Source organism: Platalea leucorodia (assembly GCF_965183815.1).
Source record: "Platalea leucorodia genome assembly, chromosome: Z".
Classification (NCBI taxonomy): Eukaryota; Metazoa; Chordata; class Aves; order Pelecaniformes; family Threskiornithidae; genus Platalea; species Platalea leucorodia.
In genome coordinates this window covers 20075967-20103459 of record NC_138858.1, presented here as the reverse complement: position 1 = coordinate 20103459, position 27493 = coordinate 20075967, and the positions used below count along the sequence as shown (strand labels likewise).

The 27493-nt window shown below is 41.3% G+C and overlaps 1 protein-coding gene across 1 annotated transcript; it reads left to right on the top strand.

Annotated features, from left to right (window-relative positions):
* Positions 1-485: 485 nt before the first annotated feature.
* CDC20B (cell division cycle 20B) lies at positions 486-22572 on the top strand (the record flags this gene model as incomplete). The annotated part of the gene is made up of 11 exons (XM_082335391.1): positions 486-497; positions 1099-1315; positions 2943-3064; positions 7371-7470; positions 10190-10300; positions 11954-12150; positions 13046-13140; positions 16630-16858; positions 17927-18052; positions 18779-18896; positions 22409-22572. The coding sequence occupies 11 exons, from the start codon at positions 486-488 to the stop codon at positions 22570-22572; spliced, it is 1491 nt and encodes a 496-aa protein (XP_082191517.1).
* Positions 22573-27493: the final 4921 nt, after the last annotated feature.

The window sequence follows — 27493 nt, the reverse complement described above, 5'->3', positions numbered from 1 at the left end:
GAACAGGACTTTCTGAAGGTGAAACCTGGAATCTAGGGGTCTCTTGCTTTTCAGTGACTTCGATATCACCTCAACTGTCCTTGATTTGTACAATATCATAGTGGTATGTTCAACCATTGCTATAATGCTCTCTAATAGCTAAGGTCCATGTTAATTTTGTTTAACAAGACTATATAGAGAATTTCACACAGTTCTACATAACAGAGAGATGCTTGGGAAATACTGTGAAATTCCAGTATTTGTATGGATGTTCCCTGTGATCTGAGGACATGTGAGGCTTGATCTCTGCCTGGCAGAGAAGCCTGTGAGCATGGTGTTTTGGTGGTGGGGACAGAAAAGGCACAGACTTCTGCGCTGAAACGAACAAAGCTGTACTCAACAAGCAAGCACAGGTGACTAATGCTGACTTTAAAAGCAAGTTTGAGTGTGTTTGATTTTGGTACATTTTTATGTTTTATGTTTTTCTGACACAAACTGCTCTACGAATGAATTTGAAAGTAAGAAATACGAATCTTGTCATTTTATCTTTATTTACTGTACCTTAATGTATTAAAAAGTGTAAGATAACATACAAAATAATAACATGAGCAAACCACAGCAGTGGTGAGAAGATTCAGAAATCAGAAGTGAACAAAGTTCTTCTTTGGGTGAAGATCGGAAAACCAGCCTGGTTCCAGACAGCCAACACATGGGTTTGCCCAAATGCCCGTCTCTCAGGGATGACCAGACCAAGGATCTTATGCTAAATGTCTGAAGATGCCTTGGGTCTTTCAAGGGCCAGTGCTGTAGCCTACTGCGTGAATGACACAAATTTAGTTTTCTTCTCTGCCACGGGCTTTCAGCATGACAGTTGATTCAGGGGTACTTACCTGACCAGAAACATTAGTTTCTTTTTGTTTTTTTCCCCCTCACCCTTCCTCCGGCGGGTGACTGACTGCTGGAGCCGTCCTCAGCCCAGCATCCAGGTCCAAGGCCTGCTGCTCTGAGGTGGGCTGAGCCCACGCGGCGTGGCAGAGGAAATCTTGAAACAGCGTGAAGGGACAGAACGATATTAAGTCATGACTAACTGCGGTGTTTTGACTCCTTTCACTTGTGCAGGTCCCAGACTCGGAAAGGACCACGTACTCCAGGTTTAAGAGCTCCATTAAGAGGAAGCTGGCGGCCAGGGCGCCGGTGGCCAGCAGCCCCATTGTCACAAGATGGCAGCAGCTGCACGCGAGAGGCGGCGCAGAGGAGCCGCGCAGGGCCGGCGGCGTGGCCCGTCTTGGTGCCCCCGGGGGGGCCCAGCTCGTCCGCACGCCCGGGAAGGCTCCAGGTCAGACGGGATGCAAAGGAACATTTCCGTACAGAGGATGGCCTTGTGCAGGGACTTCTGAAAGAACCTGGAGCGGGGAGTTAGTGTAAGGTGTGGGCTGGTGTTCCCCTGCGCGCCAGTTGTCAGGGGCTCGGGGTATGGCAGTGGGCAGCAGCAGCAGTCTGTGCAGACCTGCACAGGCAGAGCGAGCTCAGGGCCAGCGTCCTCACAGCAGGAGTACACCCGCTGTCGCGAGAGGAACGCTGGGCCCGAGGTTCCTGTTAGCAGTGCGCAGACAGCCGAGGACAGCAGGTCATACAGACAGCTGACATCAAGGCGGGGTGAAAGGAGACAAAGAAAAGAAAGTCTCATCCCCAGCAGAGCAATGCCTGTGGCAGCCCAATCTTTTTTTCCTCTGTGATGGGGGCTGTATTGGACTGGGTTAAAGTTGCACTGGCCTGTAACAGTGCACAGGGTTTGTTGCTGCACCTTCATATCTGGAATAGTTAACAATAACTGACAGGAGAGCAGGAGGATTCATGTAGGCCTCTCCCCTTCCTTCTGCTTCTGCTTTGCCTTACACACAGCTACCACAGACCCAGCCATAACTGCAGAACTTGGACCATTCTGCATGCCTGGATGTGGTATAGTGTATGCTCATTGAAGGAGAATCTTGCCCTGTGTTATTGTCTCTCCTCCAATGCGTAAGGCTTCAGGTGTTGACAAAGGGACAGCAGCCAAGGGACACACACTCAACTCACCTTAGGGAGAGACTTATCTGAGGGCCGTTCAGAGCATAGATCAAACTTTTAGTGCTCTGACTTGGTCTGGAGAAGAACTGACTCTAGAGGAGGCTGTTTCCCTCTGTCAACAACACAGGGAGCTGAGGAAAGGTGAAATGAGCCTTTGAACTCACTGACTCCTATTTCCAGCAGTGCTAGGAGAAATTGGGGAAGGGTTTACATGCTGCATGTACAAGAAGAGCTTCCTGGAAGATCTAGGGAACTAAACAAGGCTCATTTCTTGATTAATAATTGAAATCTTTAGAGAGTAAATAAAAGATGCTGTTTAGTGTTCAGGATATGTTCCTATGATGCCATGGCTGTTGGTCAGAAAGTGCAATTCTATCTTCTGCTAAGCAGAATACCAGAGCTGTTCAATAATACATGCCCAGCTCTAAGAAACTCGGGTTCGAAAACAAGGTGAAGTCTTCCCTCCTTCAGTTTCTAGAACAGAAATTCCTGCATGCTAGTCTCTACTAGCAGTGGTGAAAGCCTGTATGGTTCTGGGAAATCAGGTATTGATTTCCTATGAGGTAGGATCCTGTGTAACCAGTCAATAATCTAAGGCTGGATATGAACTGCCGTAGTAAACAGGCACACTTTATAAGGGGAATGATCAATCTGACCTTTTTTAGACGTCTCTTTTGGGATAAGATGAATAATGCTGTAGAATTGTCTCTTCACTGACAAAAGGAAAGCAGGGTGACTGGTTCAAATGTCGGTATTTGCATTGTTCTGCTTAACTGTATCAGATCTGCTTTTAGAGTACTGCTACTACAAAATCAGTGCTATTCTGAAAAGTACTTGACAAATATCCCTGTGTATGGTTTTTGAAGGTATTGTTTCCATTAAAATTGTTTTTCCAGTGGCACATCAGGTGCCTAAGAAACTCTGCGTCACGAAAACTGTTGTAACTCTACCTAGCAGTCATGCTGCAGCAGGCTTGGAAGGGAGGAATAACAGGAGAGCTGAAATGGAAAAGAAACAGGTGAGTAATGCAACACTCAAATGCACAGGCAGGGTATTTGCTTTCCTCATGTGTTTTTTTTTTACGTTATCTTTGGCCTGGAATCTGTTACGCAGATACTACCTTATGGACATGGAAAACAGTAACAAGAGGAGGTCCATTTAGGAAACGTCTGCTAGAGAAATGTTAGGAGCAACTGCTTTGTCATTTATTTGATTGAACTTCTCTATGCTTCCTCCAGGCTATCATCCTGCAAACTAAAATTGAAACCAAGCTAATGAAGCCCTCAAGATATGTTTGTTAGCTCTGAGGGAAATTGTATATTGTAAAAACTACACGTGGAAAGCATGAATGACTCAGTTTTCCACTTGCTTTAATAACCACTATGTGTGAAGAAGGTAATTTCTTCAGCTGTGCAGGATGTAGCTGTCCATTTTCTCACAAAGACAGAACAAGGTGCTCTAAAAAATTTGCCAAAATAGCTTTCTGAGAATAAATTTTTTTGTCATGACAATAGAAGGTCGCTTTGGCTGGGGCCGCACGGCTAGAAGGCGCGTCCCCTGGGTGGTGGATAGGGGATCCCTCTGTGGAGGGTGCACCGGATAAAATTGAAGAAGGCGCTGCGAACCAACGCAGCCTAAGGGAAGACCACCCTCACAGAAAAACCACTGGCCCTCCAAGTCATGGGGGTTGGGCAGGAGGCCAACTACCTCCTCCCGGGAAAAAAATAAAAAGTTGCAGAAACGACGAGCATCAACTCGGGAGATGGAGAAAATCAGTAATGAAGTGAGGAGGAGGAGATGGAACTGGATCGGTCATTTCTTGAGGAAAAAACCAACAGAAGACTGCGCTGTGGCCCTTGGACTCCAGAGCACGCAGCCACAGACCGATCGAAGTGGAAGAACGATGTTCGCGCCTTGTGTGCCTCCTGGCACTGAGAGAATTCAGATCAGATTCAGATCAATAGAAGGTCAGATTCTTGGCCAAGGATGAAAGAACACATGGAATCTGCCTAACATGTGAAACAAAGACTTCAGATCACTTCCCATTTAGGTATTGTTTTCTATTGCTTTACACTTTATCCCTTCATTTTTCCTAGTGGACACTGACACACCCTTTTTTTTTTTTTTTTTTTTCTTTTTAGGCATTATGCATTGCTCTTGGTCATCTTAAATAAACCTGTGCTCCAGCCACCCACCTGTTTCTGTTCAGTGACTTCTTGAAAATTGACTTCTCATGTGAAGCATGGTGATACTTGTCTGTATTAGTAAAAGTTATTACCATAACATTACACTCAAAACCACCTCTCTATTTTAGTGCTATCTAATTGTGACTGTTCATATATTAAGTTGTAAACTTGTAGTCAGTGACCACACTTTTTCTTGTGCTCTACTTTCCTTGATTGCACCAGTTGCCAGCCAGTACTGAAGATGCTGATAGCTGTTTTCACATGACTACTTTTTTGACCGTAACTGTTGAGTAAGGATGCTTCAGAGATGCATACTCCATGTTCTTGCTTATAGTGGTTTATAATCCTTAATTAATGTTATTGAGAAGTTTCTGTGAGCGTATCAAGCTCAACTTCTAAGAAAAGGAGGTAGTGGCAGGACAGGTGGGCTAACAGGCTTGTTGATTGATATCTTGTAATAATTGTACTCTTGAATCATAGAATGCTTTGGGATGGAAGGGACCTTTAAAGGTCATCTAGTCCATGGCCCCTGCAATTGGCAGGGACATCTGAAGGTCATTGGATGTTGGAAAAAGACCATGCTTTTACATCATTCTAGGAAACCTGGTCCTCCGGGCGATCACTTTCCTTTCAAAATAAGCAAAATAGTCTGGAAAATCCTCCTTTCAGCAACAGTGCGAGAGTCTGTGAATTTTAGAATTATTAAAATACACAACTCAACGGGTTAGTAATCTTAGTTGAATCTACCCTACAGAGAATTTTAATAACACTTTTTTGTGAGATGATAAGAGCTTTCTATGAAGTAATATATGTAAAACATTCTTCCTTCCTTAAAATGTAATGTCTTTTAAAAGATGAATGCATGTCATTGTCTTCACTCTTAGTCATAAAGTCATAGAATGGTTTGGGTTGGAAGGGACAAGGTCATCTAGTCCAACTCCCCTGCAATGAGCAGGGACATCTTCAACTAGGTCAGGTTGCTCAGAGCTCCATCTTTCCAGGGATGGGGCATTTACCACCTCTCTGGGCAACCTGTTCCAGTGTTTCACCACCTTCATCGTAAAAAATTTCTTCCGTAGATCTAGTCTGAATCTACTCTCTTTTAGTTTAAAACCATTATCCCTTGTCCTGTCGCAACAGGCCCTATTAAAAAGTCTGTCCCTGTCTTTCTTATAAGCCCACTTTAAATACTGAAAGGCTGCAATAAGGTCTCCTTGGAGCCTTCTCTTCTTCAGGCTGAACAACCCCAACTCTCTCAGTGTTTCTTCACAGGAGAGGTGCTCCAGCCCCCTGATCATCTTAGTGGCCCTCCTCTGGACCCGCTCCAACAGGTCCATGTCCTTCCTGTGCTGAGGACCCCAGAGCTGGACGCAGCACTCCAGGTGGGGTCTCACCGGAGCAGAGCAGAGGGGCAGAATCACCTCCCTCGACCTGCTGGTCACGCTGCTTTTGATGCAGCCCAGGGTACAGTTGGCTTTCTGGGCTGTGAGTGCACGTTGCTGGCTCATGTGCAGCTTTTCATTCACCAGTACCCCCAAGTCCTTCTCCTCAGGGCTGCTCTCAATCCCTTCATCCCCCAGCCTGTATTGGTACCAGGGGTTGCCCTGACCCATGTGCAGCACCTTGCACTCGGCCTTGTTGAACCTCCTTCACATGGGCCCACTTCTCAAGCTTGTCCAGGTCCCTCTGGATGGCATCCGGTCCCTCAGGGGTGTCAGCCGCACCACTCAGCTTGGTGTTGTCTGCAAACTTGCTGAGGGTGCATTTGATCCCACTGTCTATGTCATTGATTAAGGTATTAAACAGAACTGGTCCTAGTATGAACCATGTGTCAGTCTTCCGTGTGTCAGCCTTTTGTCTTTACAGTGAAGTGACTTACCTAGAATTACACTGTAATTTACAAGCAGGATTCAAGTCAGAACTAAGATATTCAGAGTTCTGCATCAAGGACCACAACCATTTCCTGCAAGTGTAATGTGGGTGTCTTTGAGATAACATTGTGGGATGACCAAAACTCAAGTTCTTCCTAAAACCATTTGGAAGCCAGTCTTGGATAAAACCATGCGAAAATCTATTAATCTTCTTAGATATAGGAGTTAATGACTATTTAATTTGTGCTGCCTGGTAGCATAAAGGGATGGGATGCATTGAAAATAAAATCTTCTCACATGCCAGTGAATGTGTGTGGTCTCTTTGTGGGCCAAAAGATTACTTCCTTGTATGCACAATCGGTTTTCCACAGAAATGTCTGTACTGACTTTAGAAGGACACAGATCCAAACAATCTGATGAGCTTTCTGCCAAGTTGTCTATATAAATTATACAGAAAGTGCCTCTCAAAGCTGAAGGCCTGCTGTAGAACAGCTGGGATATATAAAGGAGGAACGCTTTTTTTTTCCAGCTATGGTTTTGTAAGACATTCCTTATCATGATTGCAGCAGGGTTTTGAAGAAGAGTAACACTGAGAGTGCTTGGATGGATAGGTTTCACAGACATTGGAGGAAGAACATACTAATCTTGAGCAGCTGGTAAAACATCAGCTGCATTTCCACCTGACTGTAAATAAAGAATTACAGACCAAGCAGACAAGTGGCATCAGAGCATTCAACTCAGTGAACATTGTGAAGGAATGCATATTACTAGGGATTGGTGAAGACATTGATATCTTGTGTGAGCTGATCTGAGCCTTTGCCTGAATCTTGGCTAAAGGCCTAAGCTGTTTTTTTTTTTTTTAAAAGAAAAGGTTTCAATAACAATTCAGATCTCCCTTTTCTTATCTTTGCTGCATCATCTGTTTCTTTGACACCCAAGGAAATGATAATGTAATATAAAAAATCTTACTCCTCTGAGACAACTTTTATATATTTTCAGTTTCCTGTTGTAATACTGGTTTAAGGAATGGGATCATGGAGTCTAGGCTCTGGGACCCTGGTTTGAGCGAGGACTCTGACATCCAGTAGGTCTCATGCTGGAATTCTGTATTTGTTACTGGTCTCCCACCCAAGAGACAAGCTGTTTTGAAGCTTTTATGTAACGAGTGTTGAGCCCTTTGATGGGAGTTGTGTTATCCATGATGCTTAAATACATTTTTCAACAGATTTCTTCATTCAGTCATGTTTTCACTTCAATGTATTGGCAGAAATGTCCTTCTCAGCTTCTGATGGTCCAGGAGGATGGATATAGCACTGCAGAAAGTGGTGACATGAAGGTCTGTGAAAATGCCAATTGCATCTGGAAAGGTATGTTCCAATATAGCAAATATTCTCGCACACACTGAACAGTAAGATATAGCAGGCTGCGTCTATACTGGAAAAGCAAGTGCATCTACCTGTTCCAGCAAGTGTAACAGTAATACAAAGTGGCTGAGATTTACACTGCTCAGGGCTACTTCTAGAGTTCCCACTGCCTGGGAAGAGATAGTGCTCCACCTCTTCCAGTGTGGTTAACCCCTGGTATTTTACCTGGCTCTCCACTGGGCCCCATCTGATGCATTGGTGGCCCTAAAATGTTAATTTCCTTTCAGCTCTTCAGTTTCAGACCCCTACAAATAATGTGGGGCTGTGCTGCAGAATGGGCAGAGGATATGTATCATATGGACTGTTGGGTACATGAGAGAGCAAGACATGCAGAGATGGTGGGGTCTTGTTGCTCCTACCCATAGGGAAAGGCAGCTGGAGCAAACTGTCCCTAGCACTGCCTCTGGTTTCCTCTGCAGGGGAGTTGGTTAATTTGCTCCAAAAGATAGCTTATGAATGAATGGGCATAAGGGAGTGTGAATGATCAGGCAATTGGAAAACAGGTGGGATGTGAGGACCTAACCTGTGAAATAATACAGATATTCCCAGAGTTACTTGAGTATGAGGCAGTTCATTAAATATCAGACCAATATTCTGTTGTGTTCTGTCTTGGACAGGTGATTTGGTTTAGTGATCTGGCTATTTCTGTGTATGACGGGTTCTTGCCAGTCAGGCCCTGAGTTATGCTCATGTGAAAACAGTGAGAAACAGCTTCTTTAGGAATCTGAAGTTCAGCTCCTGTAGAAGAAGTTGGGGGCTATGTGATAGATTTATATATTCCTTTGTTGCTCTTCTCCATGCAAATAAGACTCATTTCAGAGCAGTCAATAGCAACAGTATAGGGATTAGTCACAGTGGGTTTTTTTTTCTTGATGGCGAATGAATGCAGGTATCAGGAATGCTGGGTTTTATTCCACCCACCTACTTGTTGATCAAGTGGTCTGGTGTGACAGTACTGAGCACTTACTGCTTCCTGAGTCTCATTTTGAGAAGTGACACAAGCATGTGAGAGCCGAAATCCTATCAAAAGTCAGTGATATCTGCTAGTACACAGGCAAAATAGCACAAAATGGTGTAATGAAGCTTAATTTCCACTAATTAAAGAGCCTGTTATGCACATTCATGTGCCTATGAAGTATGCGAATAGAGCTGAAAGCATGATCAGAATGAATTTGGGGTAGATGAATTACTCATGAGAGAAGTCTGAAATGAGTTACAGAGATGATTTCATGCTTTATATCTGACTGCTCAATACCAGCTACCAGTGTTAAAGAAGAAACACATTTTCAGAGTGTTTCAGAAGTGTTGCCATTCATCCAGCTATTACACTTTAGTAGTTTTCCTGAATTATCTTAGTTGGCCGGGTTCAGAAAGGTTTGGTAAAGTTTTCAAAAACTAACCAAAAATCTAGATATTAGAAATACAGATTTTTCTGTACAGAGAAATCTCATTTCAGTGATATTAGACCTTTTTAGGCTTAAAATGCAGTGTTACATATCCCATTGGGCAGGTCTGAGAAGGTTGTTCTTGCAAGCCTGCTTGATTGTTTAACTCCACAGAACTTTAGATACAGAAAAAAATCACTGTGGCCTGCTTCTTGCTGATCTTCAGTCTTTATTTGGAGACAGAGGGTTTACCACAGCTGAGAGGGGAAATATTTGTTGTCTGGCAGAAATGAATTTTGTATTAGGGGAGAAGATTGAGGACAGAGTAGGGAAGCACTGTGTGAAATAAGTTCGCCACAGTTTGTCATTGGACTTCCATATAGGATGTTTATGTGTGTATTTAAGTTACAGAGTACAAAAACTTTGTCAGTGTTGAATTTTTTTGAACAGAGGTTAGTTGTAGAGATAGATAAGTAATGCCTTCTTCCCCTGAAACTTTTTATATTCATTCTAAATACTCCTCTCTGGAGAATAATTCAAAAAGGAAGTCAAAACACATAGAAAAATGCAGAAATGTGAATCTCCAGCTTTCTGCTCTGCACGTTACAGGAAGATTACTTTGTACACGTGAAAATCTAGCATTACATGATTCATAGTGCTAATGACCCGGCTTCTTTTCTGCAATGTTTAGGAGTCCTTGCAGCATAATGTAGACAATGACCACAAAGGATGACTCTTCTGCGTGCTCATGCTTGTATTTGCTTTTATTTGTCGCTTATGTGTGGTCAGAAGGTTAGTGTGCTGTGATCAAAATGTGTGTGCTTTAAAAACCTTTTCCTGTGGTTAGGTATTGATGGGGGAGACCTTTTGGTGGGAAATTAACACCAGAAAGCCAGAAAGTTCATTGCTGTATGAGGGGGTTTTGAAGTGGGAGAGCACATACGAAGCACTCTGCTACTAATAACTTTTGACAGAAAACTAAGGCAAAAAAAGACAAAAAACCCCATGTTTTGCATTGAGCTATGGTACAATTTAAACTAAATATAGTGGACCCTATTCTCCGTTCTAGCTGACAAATCCATGGAGGCTGTAAAAGGTGGCTTTCACCTAGTTTAGTGTGTCTAGTGTTTTGAGCCTACTCAGGATAAATCAGACCCTTCTGGCCTCCTTTGGGCCATGGAGAGACAAATATAGTGAGAATGTGAAAGGCTTAGGCCTGACAAAAACTGGTGGTGTTTTGCATCACTGATTTGTGTGTGATGAATCTTCAAATACAGGATGCCGAGAGGGGACCCAGAATGAGTTTAGAGCTGTTACCATCACGAAGCCTTCCATACCATTGGAGCCAGAAGTGAGGCTCCATATTACTGGCTTGCGCAATGATTACTGTAAGTTAATTCCTCCTGTGTGGTGTTTTTTGCAGATATTGGGAATTGTTTTGTATGTTTCAAGAAAGATGGTGAGGGCGTGTCCCCCTCACATAAAATGGAAACTCTGCAAGACATATGCACGATGTCATTTTTCTTATAAGGATGCATCTTTGAAAACTGTCTGTCCCAGGATGGAGACATGACTGATCAAACCCTAGAATCAATACTATCTAAACTCTCATGCAGTTTCCTTCAGCTATAGATCTCAATATAACTTTCAAATCAAACTAATGTACTTACCTGCGCTTAATTAAGTTAAATGTTTCGGCTGTCAGCCTTGGATATCTAGCAGCCAGTCAACACAGCACCAACTTCATTGAACAAACTTTGAAATCTCTTAATTTGGGAGACATCAGTGACATTGTTTATGGTTTGGATGATAGATACCTTCTGAACTAAATTCTCACTTATATCTTTGGTGGTGCACAGGCAAAAATGAAACATGCACAAGTTACACATGAACACACATGGATCTCTGGTCTACAGCAGCAAATACGTGTTTTAACACTTCATAAGATCTTACAAACAACTCTGTATGTGCAAGTGTTCGTAATTGTCCCTGTGGAGGTTTTTTCAGCATATCCTTGTAAGTGTTCAAGTGCATCTATGAACAGGACAAAGGTTTGTTTGTATGATTTACACTGATTGTGCACAACATATGTTCCAAGACTAACAGCACTAACAAGAAGTCTTTGGAAGTGATTTCTTAATACTTATTTCTGACTGCAACAACCAGGAGTGAGGTCAAATAGGTGACCGATGAATTCAGCTGTTCTTCAGAGGGATTTTAGTTACCAAAATATGATGTCAGACCTTGGCCTATGGTAACAATCTTCTGTGCTTAAGGGGTCAGGCGAAATAACTTTTAAGCTGCCCTAAATGGACAGCTGAGGATTTCCCTTGACATGGGAGAATGTCCTGGGTTGGTATTAAATGTTGTATACCAGCTTATTCTGGCCTACCTGATGTAGCAGGCTGTTCTGAGGCTAATTGCTGTAGTGACTTGCTTTGCTAGGATCTGCAAGTGCAATGCATCCAGCACCAGGGGCAGTGGAAACAGTATTTCCATCGTATGCTTGCTGAGCAAGCTCTGAAGGTGAGGAGCAGAATTTCCCTAATTCCTTTCTGCATTTTTTTTCCTATCATGTGCAGGGTAAATGTTATCATTAACCCAAGCATGCAGGACAGACTATAGCATATAGACTCTCTCCTATGACTTTCTCAATAACAAGAGTTACCTTGGAACAAGGGTGTTTTTGGAACTGTAGCTGTTGGTGGAGGAGCCTCATTTCTGGTGGAAGAAATTTGAGTGAATGATGTGGTGATCCAAAATGCAGGGTGATAGATTAAAACATTCTAGTGGGGAAGCAGATCCTGCTGTGCAAACATACCAGTTTGTGGACATTAGCCTTATGAAGACCTTGGCTTGTTAGAGATACTCTCCTTCATGTAGGAGGAATACTTGCTAGTAATGGTTTCATAGAAGCATTCTCTTGAAGTTTATCCATAGCTATTAGAAAAAAAAGGCTCTTTCCCCCAAACCATACTCCCCCTCACCCCATTCTATTACTTGCAACTTTTTTGCAGTAATTTTTAGTAGCTTTCTTCTAGATCTAAACATACTGGACTGGAGCCTTGAAAATCTCATTGCTATTGCTATAGGACCTGCTGCACACATCTGGAACGGAGGAACTCTTCAAGCCATTGAAAACATTGATTTGAATACCAGTTCCAAGTACATTTCATCTCTGGCTTGGATAAAAGAAGGAACTTGCCTTGCAATTGGCACCAGTGATGGAGAAGTGCAAGTACTAGATAACTTACTTTTTTAGTCTTTCTCCATTTTTAGTTAAAGTGGCCACAAGACAATTTGATACTAATCTTTTTTTAAGGAAACAAATGAAAAGGATTGGCTAAACTACAGAAGAACTCTGCTGGAGACAATATATAGCACTTCCCTGTATCACGCTGCACCTTACTGAACGGCTTAGTGACATCCATTGTTATCGATATGTAATGGAGCCTCTGAAGCCACTAAAAAGCTGATCACTGAATTAATGGTTCAATTGTCCAGAGACAATCAGATTTTTTTCCCACTCTTTCATTAAATTATTCATTAATTATCCATTAAATTATTTTTATTATTATTCATTAAATTATTTTACTCAGCACAGGCTATTTTTTCTTGTATCTCTCTTGCTAAGATCACTCTAGTGATCAATGCCTTGAGAACTCAGGCCAAAACTCTCCTTGTGGATTCACACACGAGAATTTGACTTCAGTCTGATTATACACATGCCTCTCAGCCTTCTGTTATAGGTCAGTCCTATTATCAAAAGATTTTTGTGGGACTTTGGCTGAGATGCTAGATTATATGGGGACCTACCTGCTGCAGTCCTGAGTCAGCAGTCTGAAGGTACTGAAGGCTAGTGCATTCAAGTATGGACTTCCAAATACTGACATGTAAATAAATAGCTTTAAACTCAGAGATGTGCATTCCCTTCAATCCTGTCTGACTTCGGCATCACTGATATAGGTGCCAAAATTTGGAAATACTCTTTCTTGTCTGACTTGTGAAATTGAGGTTGTCCATATGTCAAATCAGAACGGGGCAGTGGCTTACTTGCAAACAAATGGAGAGAAAAAAATATTTTTTTCTTTTTGTTGTTAAATTTGTATTTCTTGTTTGTTTTGGATTGGCAGCTGTGGGACATCGAAACCAAAAAGAGGCTGAGAAATATGTTTGGTCACCTGTCTGTAGTTGGAGCTCTGAGTTGGAATCATTATATTCTGAGCAGGTGAGTGGTATAGTATATTCCCAGGAAGAGTCCCACTGCTTTTACTTAGACAAATGTCCCATTCATTTTAGCTGTTTTCATTGGCTTTGCTCAAAGGTGATTTATCCTGTCGCTCTACTTATCATCCATCTCAGAAATCATATGTAGATTGGTACGGCAGGAAAGCAGCCAAGTGGGATTTAGCTTGCCTCTTTAGTCTCTGTTTCTTACTCTCCTTCCAGAAAGCTGTCACTACTTGCAGAATTTCACTAGGATGTGGAGTCTGTGGCTCTGGTTTTGTGCAAAGCCTGAGCTTGAAATAGTGTTGTCTCCAGTGGGTCTGAACCCCCAAAATCATAGCCTGCCCGGTGCTGGGGAGAGGGCGTGTAGTTTAGACTGCCCCTCCATTGATATCAAGACTGCATCTGTCTTTTCAGATGCGAAGTGAAACACAGCTGTTAGAGTTGCACAGCTCTCTAGCTGTGTAGCTACAAGAGAAGGCCAGCTCATTGTTACCCACAACCCAAGGAGGACTGAAGTGGTTGACCTTTGCTTTGCCAAGGGTGAATTTTACACTAGCTGGTGAATATTTTATATTTAGGAATCATTTCAATATGGTGACTCAGATGAGAAAGATCAAGTGTCCTCTTTTGTGTTTTTTTTTGTCGCACTGTTTCAGATCTTTGATTTGGACTTGAAGGGGCTGATGGGAGACTTGTTTATGATGGATGCTTCTATGATTTTAAAATCATGTGATAGTCTTCTGTTTTACTTAAATGTAGAAATAATAGCAGGGGTGGACTGACTTTATTGTTAAACTCAAAATGAAACTAGTACCTCTGGATAGGAACACTAGAGGTAGTTTTATTTTGATTTCACAAGATGCTCTGGCTTTTGATGGCACTAGGTCTGCTGGGTGGAGTGAGGTACAAGGGTACCAGCTGAACAACCAGTTCATAAAATGCTGTTCCTGGAGTAGGTATGCTGGGTGGGTTAAGTTACAAGGATGCAGCTAGAACATCCTGCCAATGCCAAGTGGCATAACCTTATTACAGTAAGCATTAGTTTCAGTTTGCATTTCAGCTTGGCCAAAGGAGTGAAAACAACAGAAACTGAAATTACAGATCTCTCTGAGTAGAAATTGATGATAAAATTCAGCATGAACCTGTGAACTACAGTTATGGTTGACAGATTAGGTTGAGATAACATTTACTTCTCTTGCTAGGTTTGAAACTAACCAGTTCATTCTAACCTTAGGGCAGAGTTAAAATATCTGTGTAAGTCGCAAAACAGATGTGGAGTTAATATTCATTGTTACTAAAATAAGAGCAGCATTCTTACAGTAAATTTCACTGTGGACAATTGATACTTTGGGATTACATATTAATTTCTGTGGTTAAAAATAGTCCAACAACACATCGTCAGGAACCTATAAATAAATTTCAGTGCCATAAATTAACCTGTCACAAAAATTTTATTGACTTCTCTTTGTCTTTAGCAAAACAGATGCCATCTTCTGTGTCAAAAGCAAATAATTCTCATTTCTTTTTATGCCAAGTAGAGAAATGGCCTTTCAGCCAGGATTCTCAGGAGCCCAGTTCCTTCCCACTCATACCACTAGAATTACTGAAAACCTTAATATGGCCAACACTGTCAATTCAATTATGTTTTTCTTGGTGTGGTGGGTTGACCTTGGCTGGATGCCAGGTGCCCACCAAGCTGGTCTGTCACTCCCCTCCTCAGCAGGACAGGGAAGGAGAGAAAATAAGATGGAAAAAAACCTCGTGGGTCAAGATAAAGGCAGTTTAACAAAGCAAAACCAAAGGCTGTGCATGAAAGCAAAGGAAAACAGAAGATTTATTCTCTACTTCCTATCAGCAGGTGATGACCAGCCACTTCCCTGGAAGCAAGGCTTCAGTACACGTAGTGGTTGTTCTGGAGGACAAACATCGTAATAATGAATGGCCCCTGCACTGCAGTCCCTCCCTCCCCCCCCCCGCCTTAGCTTTTATTGCTGAGCAGATGTCATATGGTATGGAATATCCCTTTGGTCAGTTTGGGTCAGCTGCCCTGGCTGCGTCCCCTCCCAAGATCTTGCCCACCCCCAGCCCAATGGCGAGGGGGGAATGTTGGAGAGACAGCCTTGATGCTGTGGGAGCACGGCTCAGCAGCAGCCAAAACACCGGTGTGTTACCAGCACCCTTCCAGCTACCAATACAAAGCACAGCACTGCGAGGGCTGCTGTGGGGAAAATTAACTCCATCCCAGGCAGACCCAATACACTTGGTTAGATTTTCTGCTTATTATTTAGTAGGAAGCATCTATATAAATCTTGAGGAGGCAAATGATGATGCCTTTGCATATAATGCACATATTCCCATGTGTTTTCCTAGGTATTTTCTGTAAAGATGTGCTTAATATGCACTGGAGCACTGCTTGGTTGGAATCTTTCATGCTTTTGTGAACTTCAAGAGCTTGGCAAGCACAACAGAATGACGTTTCTTGCCATCAGTTTTGTGTGTGCATTTTTAGAGCTTCCGAATCACTCAACTTGCATCTGAAAAATCCCAGTATGGGAAAGTCTCCAGTCATTATTGCCTTAAATTAATCTGTTGCAGTAACGTCAGATATCTGTTTCTCAGATACCCAGAAAGATGGTATTGAACTTGCTGATTTTTTCAGTGTCATAATAGTTGGAAGTGTGAATTTCCAGCAAGAAGCTCTTCTGTTTTGTCACAGGTTTAATGTAGGTAATATCCACAAAAAGGCAGGAAAAGAAAATGCACTGCAAGGTATTTGCAATATTGTCAGTTCAGCTCTACTAGTGATGCGTAAAACCCGTATCTGGGAGCTAAGCTGTAACAGTAGCTGTGCTTCCAGGCAAAGTATTTCTTCCTTCCTTTGGTATGGATGATATTGGCTGTAGAACCATGCATTCCATTTCCTAACAGGCAATTAGTGCAACAGCGTCAAGCTGTGCAGATTTTCTTTAAGCCTGGAAGTGGGAGGGAGAAAGGAGACAAGGGAAGGGACGGAACCAAAGAACACACTGTTACTTGCTACTAAGCCCTTTCCCAGAGCAATGCAGTTTTACACTGCCTCTTTGTTGGGCATGGAGTCATACTGGCCTTGGCAAAAGTAATCTTGCAAAACAATTTTTCATGAAGAACAAGAAATAGTTTACATTTAATGGCTTGAGAGTTGAACAGGGTACAGACCAGTGGCATACAATGCAACGTATCTTCAGGGAAATGAAAACCGTGAAAGAGAACAGGTATTCTGCCTGGCTTGAGCTGAGCAGCTGCTTGGCTCCTTTCTGTTGTCAGCCACCTCTACAGTCAGGGTGTGTTTTTGATAGTTGGTTTGTGTTTCCTTTTACTGAAATACTGTTGTTCTGCAGACACGCTTCACTCTGATGTGGTTTGCTTCTGAAACCACTGAAAAACATCAGTGTGATGATGTAGCTTGTCTTCTTTAACATTAAACCATGCTGTCTTTTCTCATCTACAGTGGTTCACGACTAGGATCTATTCATCACCATGATGTTCGGGTTGCTCAGCACCATGTTGGGACTCTTTGCCAAAACAAACAAAGTATTTGTAGCCTGAAATGGTCACTAACCAACCAGTTGCTGGCAAGTGGGTCTAGTGATGGTACATTGAATATCTGGCCTGCTGATCCTGGTATGAAATTGCAGTCACAACCACTGAAAACCATACCTCATTGCTCAGCAGTTAAGGTATATGGAGAAGGAATGTCTGCTTTTCTATATTTGCTCTCGTGAAATCACGTTGTTGGTGTGGACAGTTAGGGAATTTTCAAATTATCTCACTGATATCTATTAGTTTATTCTCCCTGTATGTGACGCAGTTGATTTTAAGACCAGTTCTCCTCATTCCAGGTCACAGGTAAGTTTGCTAGGGCTTTGATTAGGAAATTTGTCTGGATTAGTAGGCCTTTGTAAATATAATGCCAAATAGAAATAAAATTTGTAGCCTTCTCCTCTATATCTCTGCCTTGCACAGAAAAGTTTGGTCGTGCAATACTTGCAAGTTGCCAAACAAGATCTTTCAATTTTTCGAGTTTTGGAAAATTCTCTCTGCTGCAATTAATTTAAAGATGAGGTTTCTTTTGCCTTCCTGCCCATATTTTCATGTCATTGCTGGTAGCAAATAATCTGAAGTGGGAAGCTGGAAATGAGACAATTTAAGAATCTTCATCTTTATGAAGTCCCAATCTGTGTGGGAGAGAGGACAGGTATTAGCAATAAAAAGCAGGGGAGTCCAGCATTTATAAGCTGTTTGTCTTCCCAAAAGAGTCTGAGGCTGGCCTGAAGCGCGGCAGTTAAAGGGTCAGAGGAGTTTATTGAAACAGGTAGAATTGAGTTCTTAGTAGCTTTTCTTCAGGTTGGATCTGGGCCTTAGGCATATCCTGGAAATAGCTCAGAAGAAACCAGGTCTCTTGTAAGCCCTGTAAGTCATGTTGCTTAGGCTTCTGTGGTGGCTTGGCTTAGGCAGTAAGACTCTGTCCTGCTGGGTTCTTCTGGTACTGAGGTGTGAGTCTGTGGCCTGTGAAGGGTTAGCAGAGAAGCTGGAGTTTTATGATCATATGTGGGACAGTGTAGGCTACTGTGAAGCAATGACAAGGGAAACAGCATGTGGATTTTCAGGATCCTACACTGCTGTGTGTGTACATTCTGAGTGCTTGTTGCAGTTCATTTTTCCTACTAGGCTTTTAAGCAAAACCTACTTTGTTTTCCCAGCTAACATTCTAGTCTGTTCTGGCATCTATTATCTTTTTTTTTTAGGCTATGAACTGGTGCCCTTGGCAGTCCAAAGTCCTTGCTACAGGGGGTGGAATGAAAGATGGGATTTTGCGTGTCTGGGACATATATCGTGAGAAAATCATCCAAAGTGCAGCTACAGATTCTCAGGTGAAATGATGAAATGTCTGCATACTTAAGCTATGCTCTTCTTGTATAGCTGTGCTCATCTGGCAAACTCCCACTGACTTTGAGGGTGGTTCTGCGGTCAGAGGAACAGCAGGATTTTCTCTGGATGTGCAATTGTGCTACATTCGGCACTGCAGTGTGTGACTGGACTCAGAAGCAGTTTTTTGTTTCTCATTCACCACTTCTGTCTCCACACAGAAGTGATTGAAGAGGAGGTGGTCTTGCAGCCAGACACTTCTCATCATCTTTTCCGTATTGGCAGTAATAGTTTTGGCCACAACTCTTGATGTGGAGAGAATGTTGACGGGTAGGGAAAATTCCCAGAGTGCTGGGGTGAGAAGAGGTGTAAGAGTCAGAGGGCAAACATCCGTCTCGGGTTTGAATATTAGGAGACAGAGGAACAGATTCTCAGCTGGAGTAAAGCAGCATAACTGTTGATTTTCCTGGAGCTATTACAGCTTAGCTGAGGATGTGTTTGAAGGGCTTTGGTTTTATACTGATAGGCTGTTACCACATTTAGATAGGACAATAAGGCAACTGTACTTCGAAGTGTTGAGAAGAATGAAATGGTCCTTCTAAATAAGTACATATTCTGCTGGGACTATTTCACGATAGCTTGTTTAAACATTGTAGATAACATTTCAAATTTACTGAATGGTGTATGTTGACCCTTTCTGAAAACTAAAGCAGAATTTTAAATTGCAACAGATTTGTTCCTTGCTCTGGTTACCCAAAACCAGTGAACTGATGACTGGACAAGGCCTTCCAGGAAATCAGATGAAAATATGGAAGTATCCCATGCTTATCAATTCATCGGAACTCTATGGCAAGTATTTCAGTTAACAGTTTTAACTGTTTCAGTTAACTATCTGTCTAATCAGTGTGTTTTTGCAAGTGCATACCTTATGAATTTACATAAAAAAAGAGTTAAAAGAGCAGTCACCTACACATCCTTCCTCTGCCTACACACAATCCTGATTCATGGGATTGTAAAGGTTGACTTATTGAACTAATAGTGTAAATTGCTTCTGTAAAATTCCTTGGTTTTAATGATGGGATTATTTCCTGTAATATCCAAGGCCATCCCAGGTGCAGGATGTGGATTTCCACTTCTCCCTAAGGCTTACTAGGCCTGGATTGAGTGTGCTAATGTCAGGTTGCTTCCAATATGTTCTAGGCTGATGGCCTTCTGGATAACACAAACTAGATGTGGCTCTTTGATTTTGCAGCTCATCATGCAAGGATACTGAACCAGCTTCCAAATGATGTTTGAAATAAATCTCCATGTGTTGTTTAGAGCTGTCTGGGTTTTAGTGAATGATTTTGGCTGTGAAGCAATGTGGTGCAATCTGTTTCCCTTGTACCACGCTGACAGCTAGAGGAAAGTGGAGTTTCCTTGCAGCTCTGTATTGGTCCATGGTGCTGTAGGGCTACACTACACATAAAAGTTGTTCGTTGCTATTAAGCCTTCTTATTTCTGGTGCTTGCTGCCACTGCTATGCACTAAGTTTTACTTGTTTCAGTGTTAACTGAAGTGATCCAATAGAAGCACCTGAAGTTAAAGGAAAAAAACAAATTATTTGCACACTGGCTGCATTTTCCCAAGTATGGTTGTTTTTTTCACACTCGCTGACAAGATATGGCCAAAGAAGCTTTGGATTTTTAGCCTGACAGCTGATATTTGCCAATACTTTTTGTACCCTATTGCTACATTTGCAGGCATTTATTAAATTCCTGATTTATTAAATCCCAGCTATACTGGGATGCTGTCCTTGGAACCAGGGACTTGTGTGGAAACAGGGACTTGCCTTCAACACTAGCCTGCAGGAGGAAAGCACAGGAGAGTCAAAACAAAGACGGATGGAACAGAGAGGGCAGCAGAGACATATGTGGATCTGGTTACACATTATCCTTCCTTATCCTTCCTCATTTATGTATAGCTCTTAAGGTAATGTCCTGTGATGTTCTGAGAAATGGTCTGGAAAGTGACATCACCATTAGTCTTAACTACTCTAGCTTGAGGTTTCTCAAATCTTTGTCAGTCTTGAATATACTATTTGAAATGAAACCTAGATTTAATCTTACCTTTGAGAATAGCGTATGGTGTAAAACATTTACCATGTAAGTCAAATGCATTGGTAATGTGGTGAAGCTGGAGGGTTACTTATCATCCTGTTTCTTATTCAGTTTACTTATCTGCAAGAGAAACTAATTTTCATGAACTAAAAGAGCAGGTAATTGTTACACAGATATATTCCTGCTTATGAAGACTCTTAATACCCTACTGTAAGCGATGGAATGTTAGAGGAAATTGTGAGTGTATCAAAATATGTTCAGAAAAATACTGTGGTGGATGATTGTGAGATGGTTCTAAGTCAGCCTCAGACACCCTTAACCACGTAAGTTTTACACCCACAGAAATGAACAGATAAATCATAATGGAATCTGATCATTTAATCCTTCTGCAAAATGCTGAAGACCTCAGCTAACAATGAAGCACTGTCAGCTACTGTTGGGTACTTTAGTAATTGAGGTTGCCTGTTACTGAGCATATTCAGAACAGAATAACAACTGAAAGACAGTAATCTTTTTATAGCACTGAGTCCATTTTTGAGATACTTCTGATAGAACTATTAGAGTAATTTACTAGAAAAAGAGATTCATTTTGGATGTAAATGCCCTCCTCTTTGTTGTTGTAGATTAAAGAAAACATATAAGCAAACAAAATATGTAATTGCTTTGAAAAATATCTGAATGTGATCTTGAAACAATGAAATAAACCCAGAAAACTCCACTCAGAAAACACGGAAATGAATAATTTAAACTTTTCTGATTTCTTCCTGTCCCCCTTCACTTCTTTTTGACAGAAACTATTAATCAAATTTCAGTCAGTGTTGTGAATAGTTTTGGATGCCTCCAAATACTACATCCCCAGCTCTTCCTTTGAAGTCATTACAGACACTGAGCAGAGACAGTGTAAAGCATTCACTGAGTTGTAAACTCATGGTCTTAAATATTGCTTGAAAATTAATCTCTGTTGAAATAACTTAGTGGCATTGTCAAAATTGTAGTCACAGAGTTTAGGAGGGACACATATTACTCAGCACCAGGACGGCAGATATTTGCTTTTAGTCACAGTGGCTCCAGAGAGCCATTGTAGCAGCTTTGCAAAGGCAGACTGTCCATCTGCAACCATCCTATAGATGTTCATCATGTACCGTTGTGTTAAGTACCACAGTTTCAGAGGGCTTTACAGTTCCTCACATGTTTATCCTCATAGAATTATTTTGAGCTAGAGAAGTGTTATCCCCTTGTGTTCATGGAGAACTCAGGTACAGGTGATGGGAGGACATCGGTCACCTACCTTCATTCAAGTTGGTCACCCAAGACTTAGTTCATACCCTCACACTTTCTTTTAGGATGTGGTTCATCTGGTCTGTTTTAGATGAGATACACTATGTCTCAGAAGTTTCTTCTTTCCCCTTGGGTGACTAGCTCAGCTCTATGATTGTCAGTTACTCACCCAACCAGAGAAGCTAATGACCAGTAACTTGGAGTAAAAAGGCTTCTAATTTCTCATGCCCCTCTGTGCCTAAAAACCTCACGGGTTTGCTTAGCATTGACATTGTGCTAGATGATAGAGGAGGCCTATGGCAGAGCAGTGAGATAAATACAGGTCTCAACAGTCTCAGTTTAGTACCAGACCCTTTCTGCCTTCAGTTCAAATTCAGTTGCTTCTGCTGAGGGGGATTCTTGTATAACCAGGTTAATGAGTTTTGTATGTTCTTTGTGCTGCTACACTGGGGTAGCTTCAGTGTCTGGCTCCTGAAGTTTACTACAACTGCAGACAAACTCAGTATAAAATTCCAATTAATTATTTAGTGGGATCACTGTTCAAAGATCTCCTTAACAGTAATAACTGAGCAGCTGGAGACACTATCTCATTATTGTTGGATCAGCTGCAAACTGTCTGCAAGGCATGTGCAGCCAGATGGGAAAGCGCAGCAGTGAGACACATTACCAAACACAGATGAGACTGATGTTGTAAATGCCTGGAGAATCAAGAGTTCAGGTTCAATGTTCTCCTTTGACAGAAATGTCTTCTCAGTGTGGTGCAGTCCTGGCAGTTAAAGCCAAGAAAATATTGCCTTCAGCTCTTTCTTAATATGAAAATATTCTATAGCTAATGCTAACTTCCCACATCCTATGCAGCATGTTTTGCTGCTACAGTAAAAGTGGAGCAGCCATAGTGTGGGTGGGGGTGGTGAAAGTGACTGGCATAATCAGTGTAGAACTGTGATGTATTTTTCCTTTTTTTGTACGTCTTTTATTTTACAGGTCACAAAGGGAGAGTCCTGCATATATCCCTGAGCCCAGATCAGAGCAGGCTATTTTCTGTTGCAGCTGATGGGATAGCTTGTCTGTGGAAATGCCACGCATCTGGGGAGAACAAGCACAGCAGCAATGCTTTCTCTAATGGTTATTTGAGCTCATTCTTGTGACTTCTTTTCCTTGAAAGCAAGTAATTAAATGTATTTATCCCATTCAAGAATTCAAAACATGTGTGTTCCTTCCAATGGAAACATGGCAATGTTTTAAAGAGAAAGCAATTTTCCCCATCAGTCCATTATGTGAAATGTTAGTAGCTTGTCTTACTTACCCTAGAGGAAAAATATTCTAACTCTGAAGAATAACACCATATTGATTTTCATTAAACTAGCAAGCATGGATGGAATCTACCTTGTGTCAAGTGCCAGCATAAAGTCTTAGGTCCTGCTTTTAGCTATGATTCTTGTAAGTAATTTTACATCATCTTAGCATCCCCATTGGGAACCACATGCCGATTCGTGTGAATTGCCTTGAATCATTCAAAGGCTGGGATCAGTAGAGACCATTCCAGGGGACTGTATTGTTCTGTATATCATGTAGATCATGGTACAGAATCTGTCTAAATATTTCTAGAGATGTAGGTTAAATATATAACTGCAACTAAATATAAATGATTTCTTGGGAATTCTTTATTGTTTTTGTAGTGGTAATGATAACTAGCTTAATTAGAAAATTGTCGTTATTGGATTTTGAATTGTTTCCTTTCCTTAAATCCACCTACTATGTTTGACAATGATTGAAAATAGAAATAACTGCATAATAATTCTATTATTATGCATAATTATGTAATCAACTGGTTAATAAGCCAGATGGACATAGTCAAAGAAGCATGCTGTTTGGAGCAAGCACAACAGTTAGTCCATTCATTCCTCAAAGGTACCAGTTTAATTTAATAGGTTGTCGGCAAACCTAGTAGCTGTCGCCCTCTTATGAATATTATTCAGTGCTCACAAGGACCAAACCTCTTGGACTTTAACAGACCTTTGCCTGTGTGAGACTTGTACACTGTCAACAGCTAAGTAAGGATGTCAGGACTGGCCTCAGATGCTATTCAGATGCAACTCAGTAGTGCTATTCAAAACGTGTTCTATCCACAGACATTTTTTGAGCTTTGCTTTCATTATTAGGAACAAAGAGAGACAGGGGGTAAGGATTCACTCTGGCATTTGTATATTAAAAGCCCTGTGAGCTCAGAAACTCATATTGTTTGGATTTATTTTTGTTTTTCTGCTGGAAATTTATTTAGAATGTTTCCTGTAGCTGGGGAAGAATGGGAGATTAGGGGAGCAGAGCAGTGTCAGCCCATGGAAAATTAAGCAGTGATCAAATGCATGAAAAGAGATAGGCAAAGTTAACAGGGGCACAAGTAGGTCTGGAAATGAGTGTGAAACTGTCATGTCTTTAGTTCTCATCATTTTTAAAACCTCATCTTCTGCTGTTCATAAATCACGTGGTTGCTAACTTTAGGTCTGGGAGGTTGAGACCACTTATCTTTTTTACCTAGTAAGATGTTGATTTACAATAAATCTGCTACTGAACTGCTGGTTTCTGATGTCACCTCGTGTGGTCTTCAAAACAGGTTAGAAAATGGGAACATTGATTATCAATTGAGAAATGACTACCAAGAAGCTTATGATTAGAATGGGAAATAACATACTGTGCCTGTCTTCTCATATGAGCATGTTTGTTGCAGCAGATTTTATCAAACATTTAGAATCTGATTTAAATAGTCAAAATAGTATTTTAAGTAATTTAGAAGTTTTTTAAAATGTTAAAAACACTTTTTCTCTTTTGAATGGGAAAAAAAGCAGTGGAATTAGTCTCTTTACTCATATATTTTTTGGATTCCCCCAGAAATTCTTTCTCTTTCCTTTGATGGTACCTAAATGCTATTGGTTTCCCAAATACAGGAAGAAACGTATAACACAGGATGGGGGGCTGTGGTGGGGAAGGAGCTGGTCAATATTGAAGCTCAGCATATATTGTTGGAAGCTCAACTGTCAAAATAAATATATTTCTTTCAGACTGAGAAGTGCTCGTTTCTTAATTAATTATGCTTGCTCATTATTCAGTGGTCAAGCTGTCTTGCCCCAGCAGTATTTTAACATAATATCTAAAAGTGGGAGAAGTCACTGATTGCAGTAGAACTAAGCCAACAGTCCATAAACGTGAGAGAATCTTGTGTGGGTGACCTGTAGCTCTATTCTGTAACCATGTCTGAGAAAGCATTTAAGCATGCATTTAAATTCCAGACTGACTAATCTGGAGTGAAATTAAACATATACTGGAGTGTCTTTTCTGGATGTGCTTTTCTAGATAGGCTCCTTTACTGTCAGTTTCTTTCACGTGGCAAATGTCTGTCTTTCTAGGAATTTGAGGACTTGGGTAGGCAGTGTGAGTCTGCTTCACTAATCTTTTGCAGGTAATGTTGCTGAATACTTGCAGGTATAGAGTGTGCAGTTGCTGAAAGTAGATCATTATTCTTGTATAGCTGCCTTGTTCTGCCAGTGCAAAGGTCTTAACATATGAAATCTTGGGCAAAATGTGTAATCCTGACTTCCTCCCTGCAGAATATGGCATATTTTTAGCTCACTGCCTGTTAAATGCCTGGTATATTGTTTGGGTCCAGACTGAGAGAGAAACCAGAACCCATTTCTAAGAGGCTGAGTCTCCAGAGGTGGCACAGAGGATTAAGTAAAATTTAAGTTGCCTGAACTCAAGCCATCATCCCCACAGTCCTGTCCAAGGTTGAGCGCTGTACAATACATGGAATCCAGGACAAAAATCATTTTTACAAGAGGAAAAACATCATTGCTCATACAGGGCATGTGTCTTCCCAGGTATACCAATATGACAAAGCGATTGTCTGTCTGTAATGCAATGAAATGGATTAAAGAAACTCCGGCTAGAGAATCCTTTTGTTTCTGCTCATAAATGCACTAAATAGTCTCTAGCAGACAGTCCCCTGTTCTTCAGGCACTATATTATCTGACTTGATGCTACCTACATAAATGTTGCATTAGTTTGCGTAATGCAGTTTATACCGGTTCATTTTCCCCAGTTATCTCATATACCCACAGTGACAGGAAATTGTTATATTCTAGATGTCAAAATGACACTGAATGGTCATAACATTTTTCTTAGCTAGTACATAAACTTGCATGGGCTCCATCCCGTAGTGGTGGAGCTGTACTGGGAATGGATTCATGCCTCTTGATCAGAGAGAGTCCCAGCCTCGATGAAAACTCAGTTCCATTTATTTGCTTCTGCTTTTTTCCCCAGGTTTCTGCTACTGGCAGTGGTGACAGAGGCTTGAATGTTTTGTTTACCATGTAAGTCCAGTTCCATTGGCTCATTTTGCACAATTCACTAAATAATACTCATGTAAAAAACCAAATTTTTAAAGTATTTTGCGCTAGATCCTAAATTTCAAGCTAGAGGAGGAAGGCTGCCCATTTTTTCTTGCACATTTCTTCATGCATTGTAAACTTCTTCTTGGTCAGAACCTGTCCTTCCTTCTGACCTCACCTGGGTCAGAACTACTGTCTGAAAAACGGAGAAATGCTGAATGATAGGCTTTGAGTGGGATCTTCCACTGACAAGGGTGCTGCCTGGGACTTCCAGGGAGGAGGAAGAAGGAGACCAAAGAGGAAGCAGTAACATGGAAAAAATACTCTAGCAGGATGAGACAGTGAAAAAGTGGGCAAAGAGGAAAGAAATTAAGTAAGGCTAATGTATGGGAAGAGTGAAATAGCCCTAGGTGATCAGTTGTCTTGAAGATCAGCTACAGATTTTTCACTAGATTGATGAGGATATTTTTGTTTTCTGAAGGTTTTTATAATCAGTTCTTTCCTAAGCAAGGGTTTGGTAGTTTGCAAGAATAGAAGCAGCCTGGGCTTGTCTTGCTTATTTCCTGTGTGTTTAAAGACCGAATCGAAGTTACCGCCTCGGGTGTCAGTACCCATCAGTGGGCTCCTCTCAGTTTCACTGACGCCATCGTACTTGGCTGGGAACTCCCTCTGCTCCTGCTTTGCTCCTGTGTTTGTGGGCTTGTTTGTGTCTTCAGCCCAAGAGTCAGGACAAACATTTTAGGAATAAGGAACATGACAAGTTCTGACTGTGTGATGTTTGTAATGGACAGAAAACATAAAAGAAGATGTTCAGCATAAAAACTTTCAGTGAAGATCCCTGTAGTTTAGTCCTTCTCCTTCCTTCGTGCTTCATTATTCCTCTATGACAAAACTACTGTTTCTTCTCAACAAGATCAGGTGAAGGCAGTTGCATAAAAGAGTTTTAGTCTGTATTTTCCCATGTTGTGTTTATAAGGGATGTTTAATTGCTCATAATGAACTGAACAATCATTTTTTAATTAAAATTAATACAAGATTTCTCCACCCTTCGAATGTCCTCTGCTTTCTCGTAGCTAATGCCTACTTTCTGGTAAAAAAACCCCAAAGCAACACAAAATAAAACCAAGCCCTTTTTGAGGTGTTAATGGCATTGAAAGTGCCCAAGACTGTTTATACAGAGATGAGTAGAAACAATTTTTCACAGCTTTGCTCTTTAACAAGTGGTTGTTGAAGCACTTAAAAATTACACTGCATATCTGAAACAGCAGTAGTGGCATCATAAAATTAAGATTGTTTTATGTTATGAACAGTGCTTTATCATACTGATACTCCAGCTGAGACATGTTCTGTCATTTCTCTGGAGGATGGGTTTTCAGCTGATTTTTTAACATAATGTTACTGATCTTGGTGCCTTCTGCAAACATATTGCACATCCAAAATGTTATGTACACAGGCTATCTGCACTTCAACAGACGGAGCTTTCCACATAAATTGACAGTTTCAAGCAGTAGGTTTTTATTGCCATTTCTTTATTAAATGCAAAGTACATAAAGAGGTGAAATCTAGAGCTTTTCAAATAGTTAGGAAACGCACACTTACTATGTCGTACAACCAAATGCAGTTGCTGAAACTTAGTTTTCTGAAGCTTAGCAGTCCCCTACACCTGTGAAATCAGGAGCTCTGC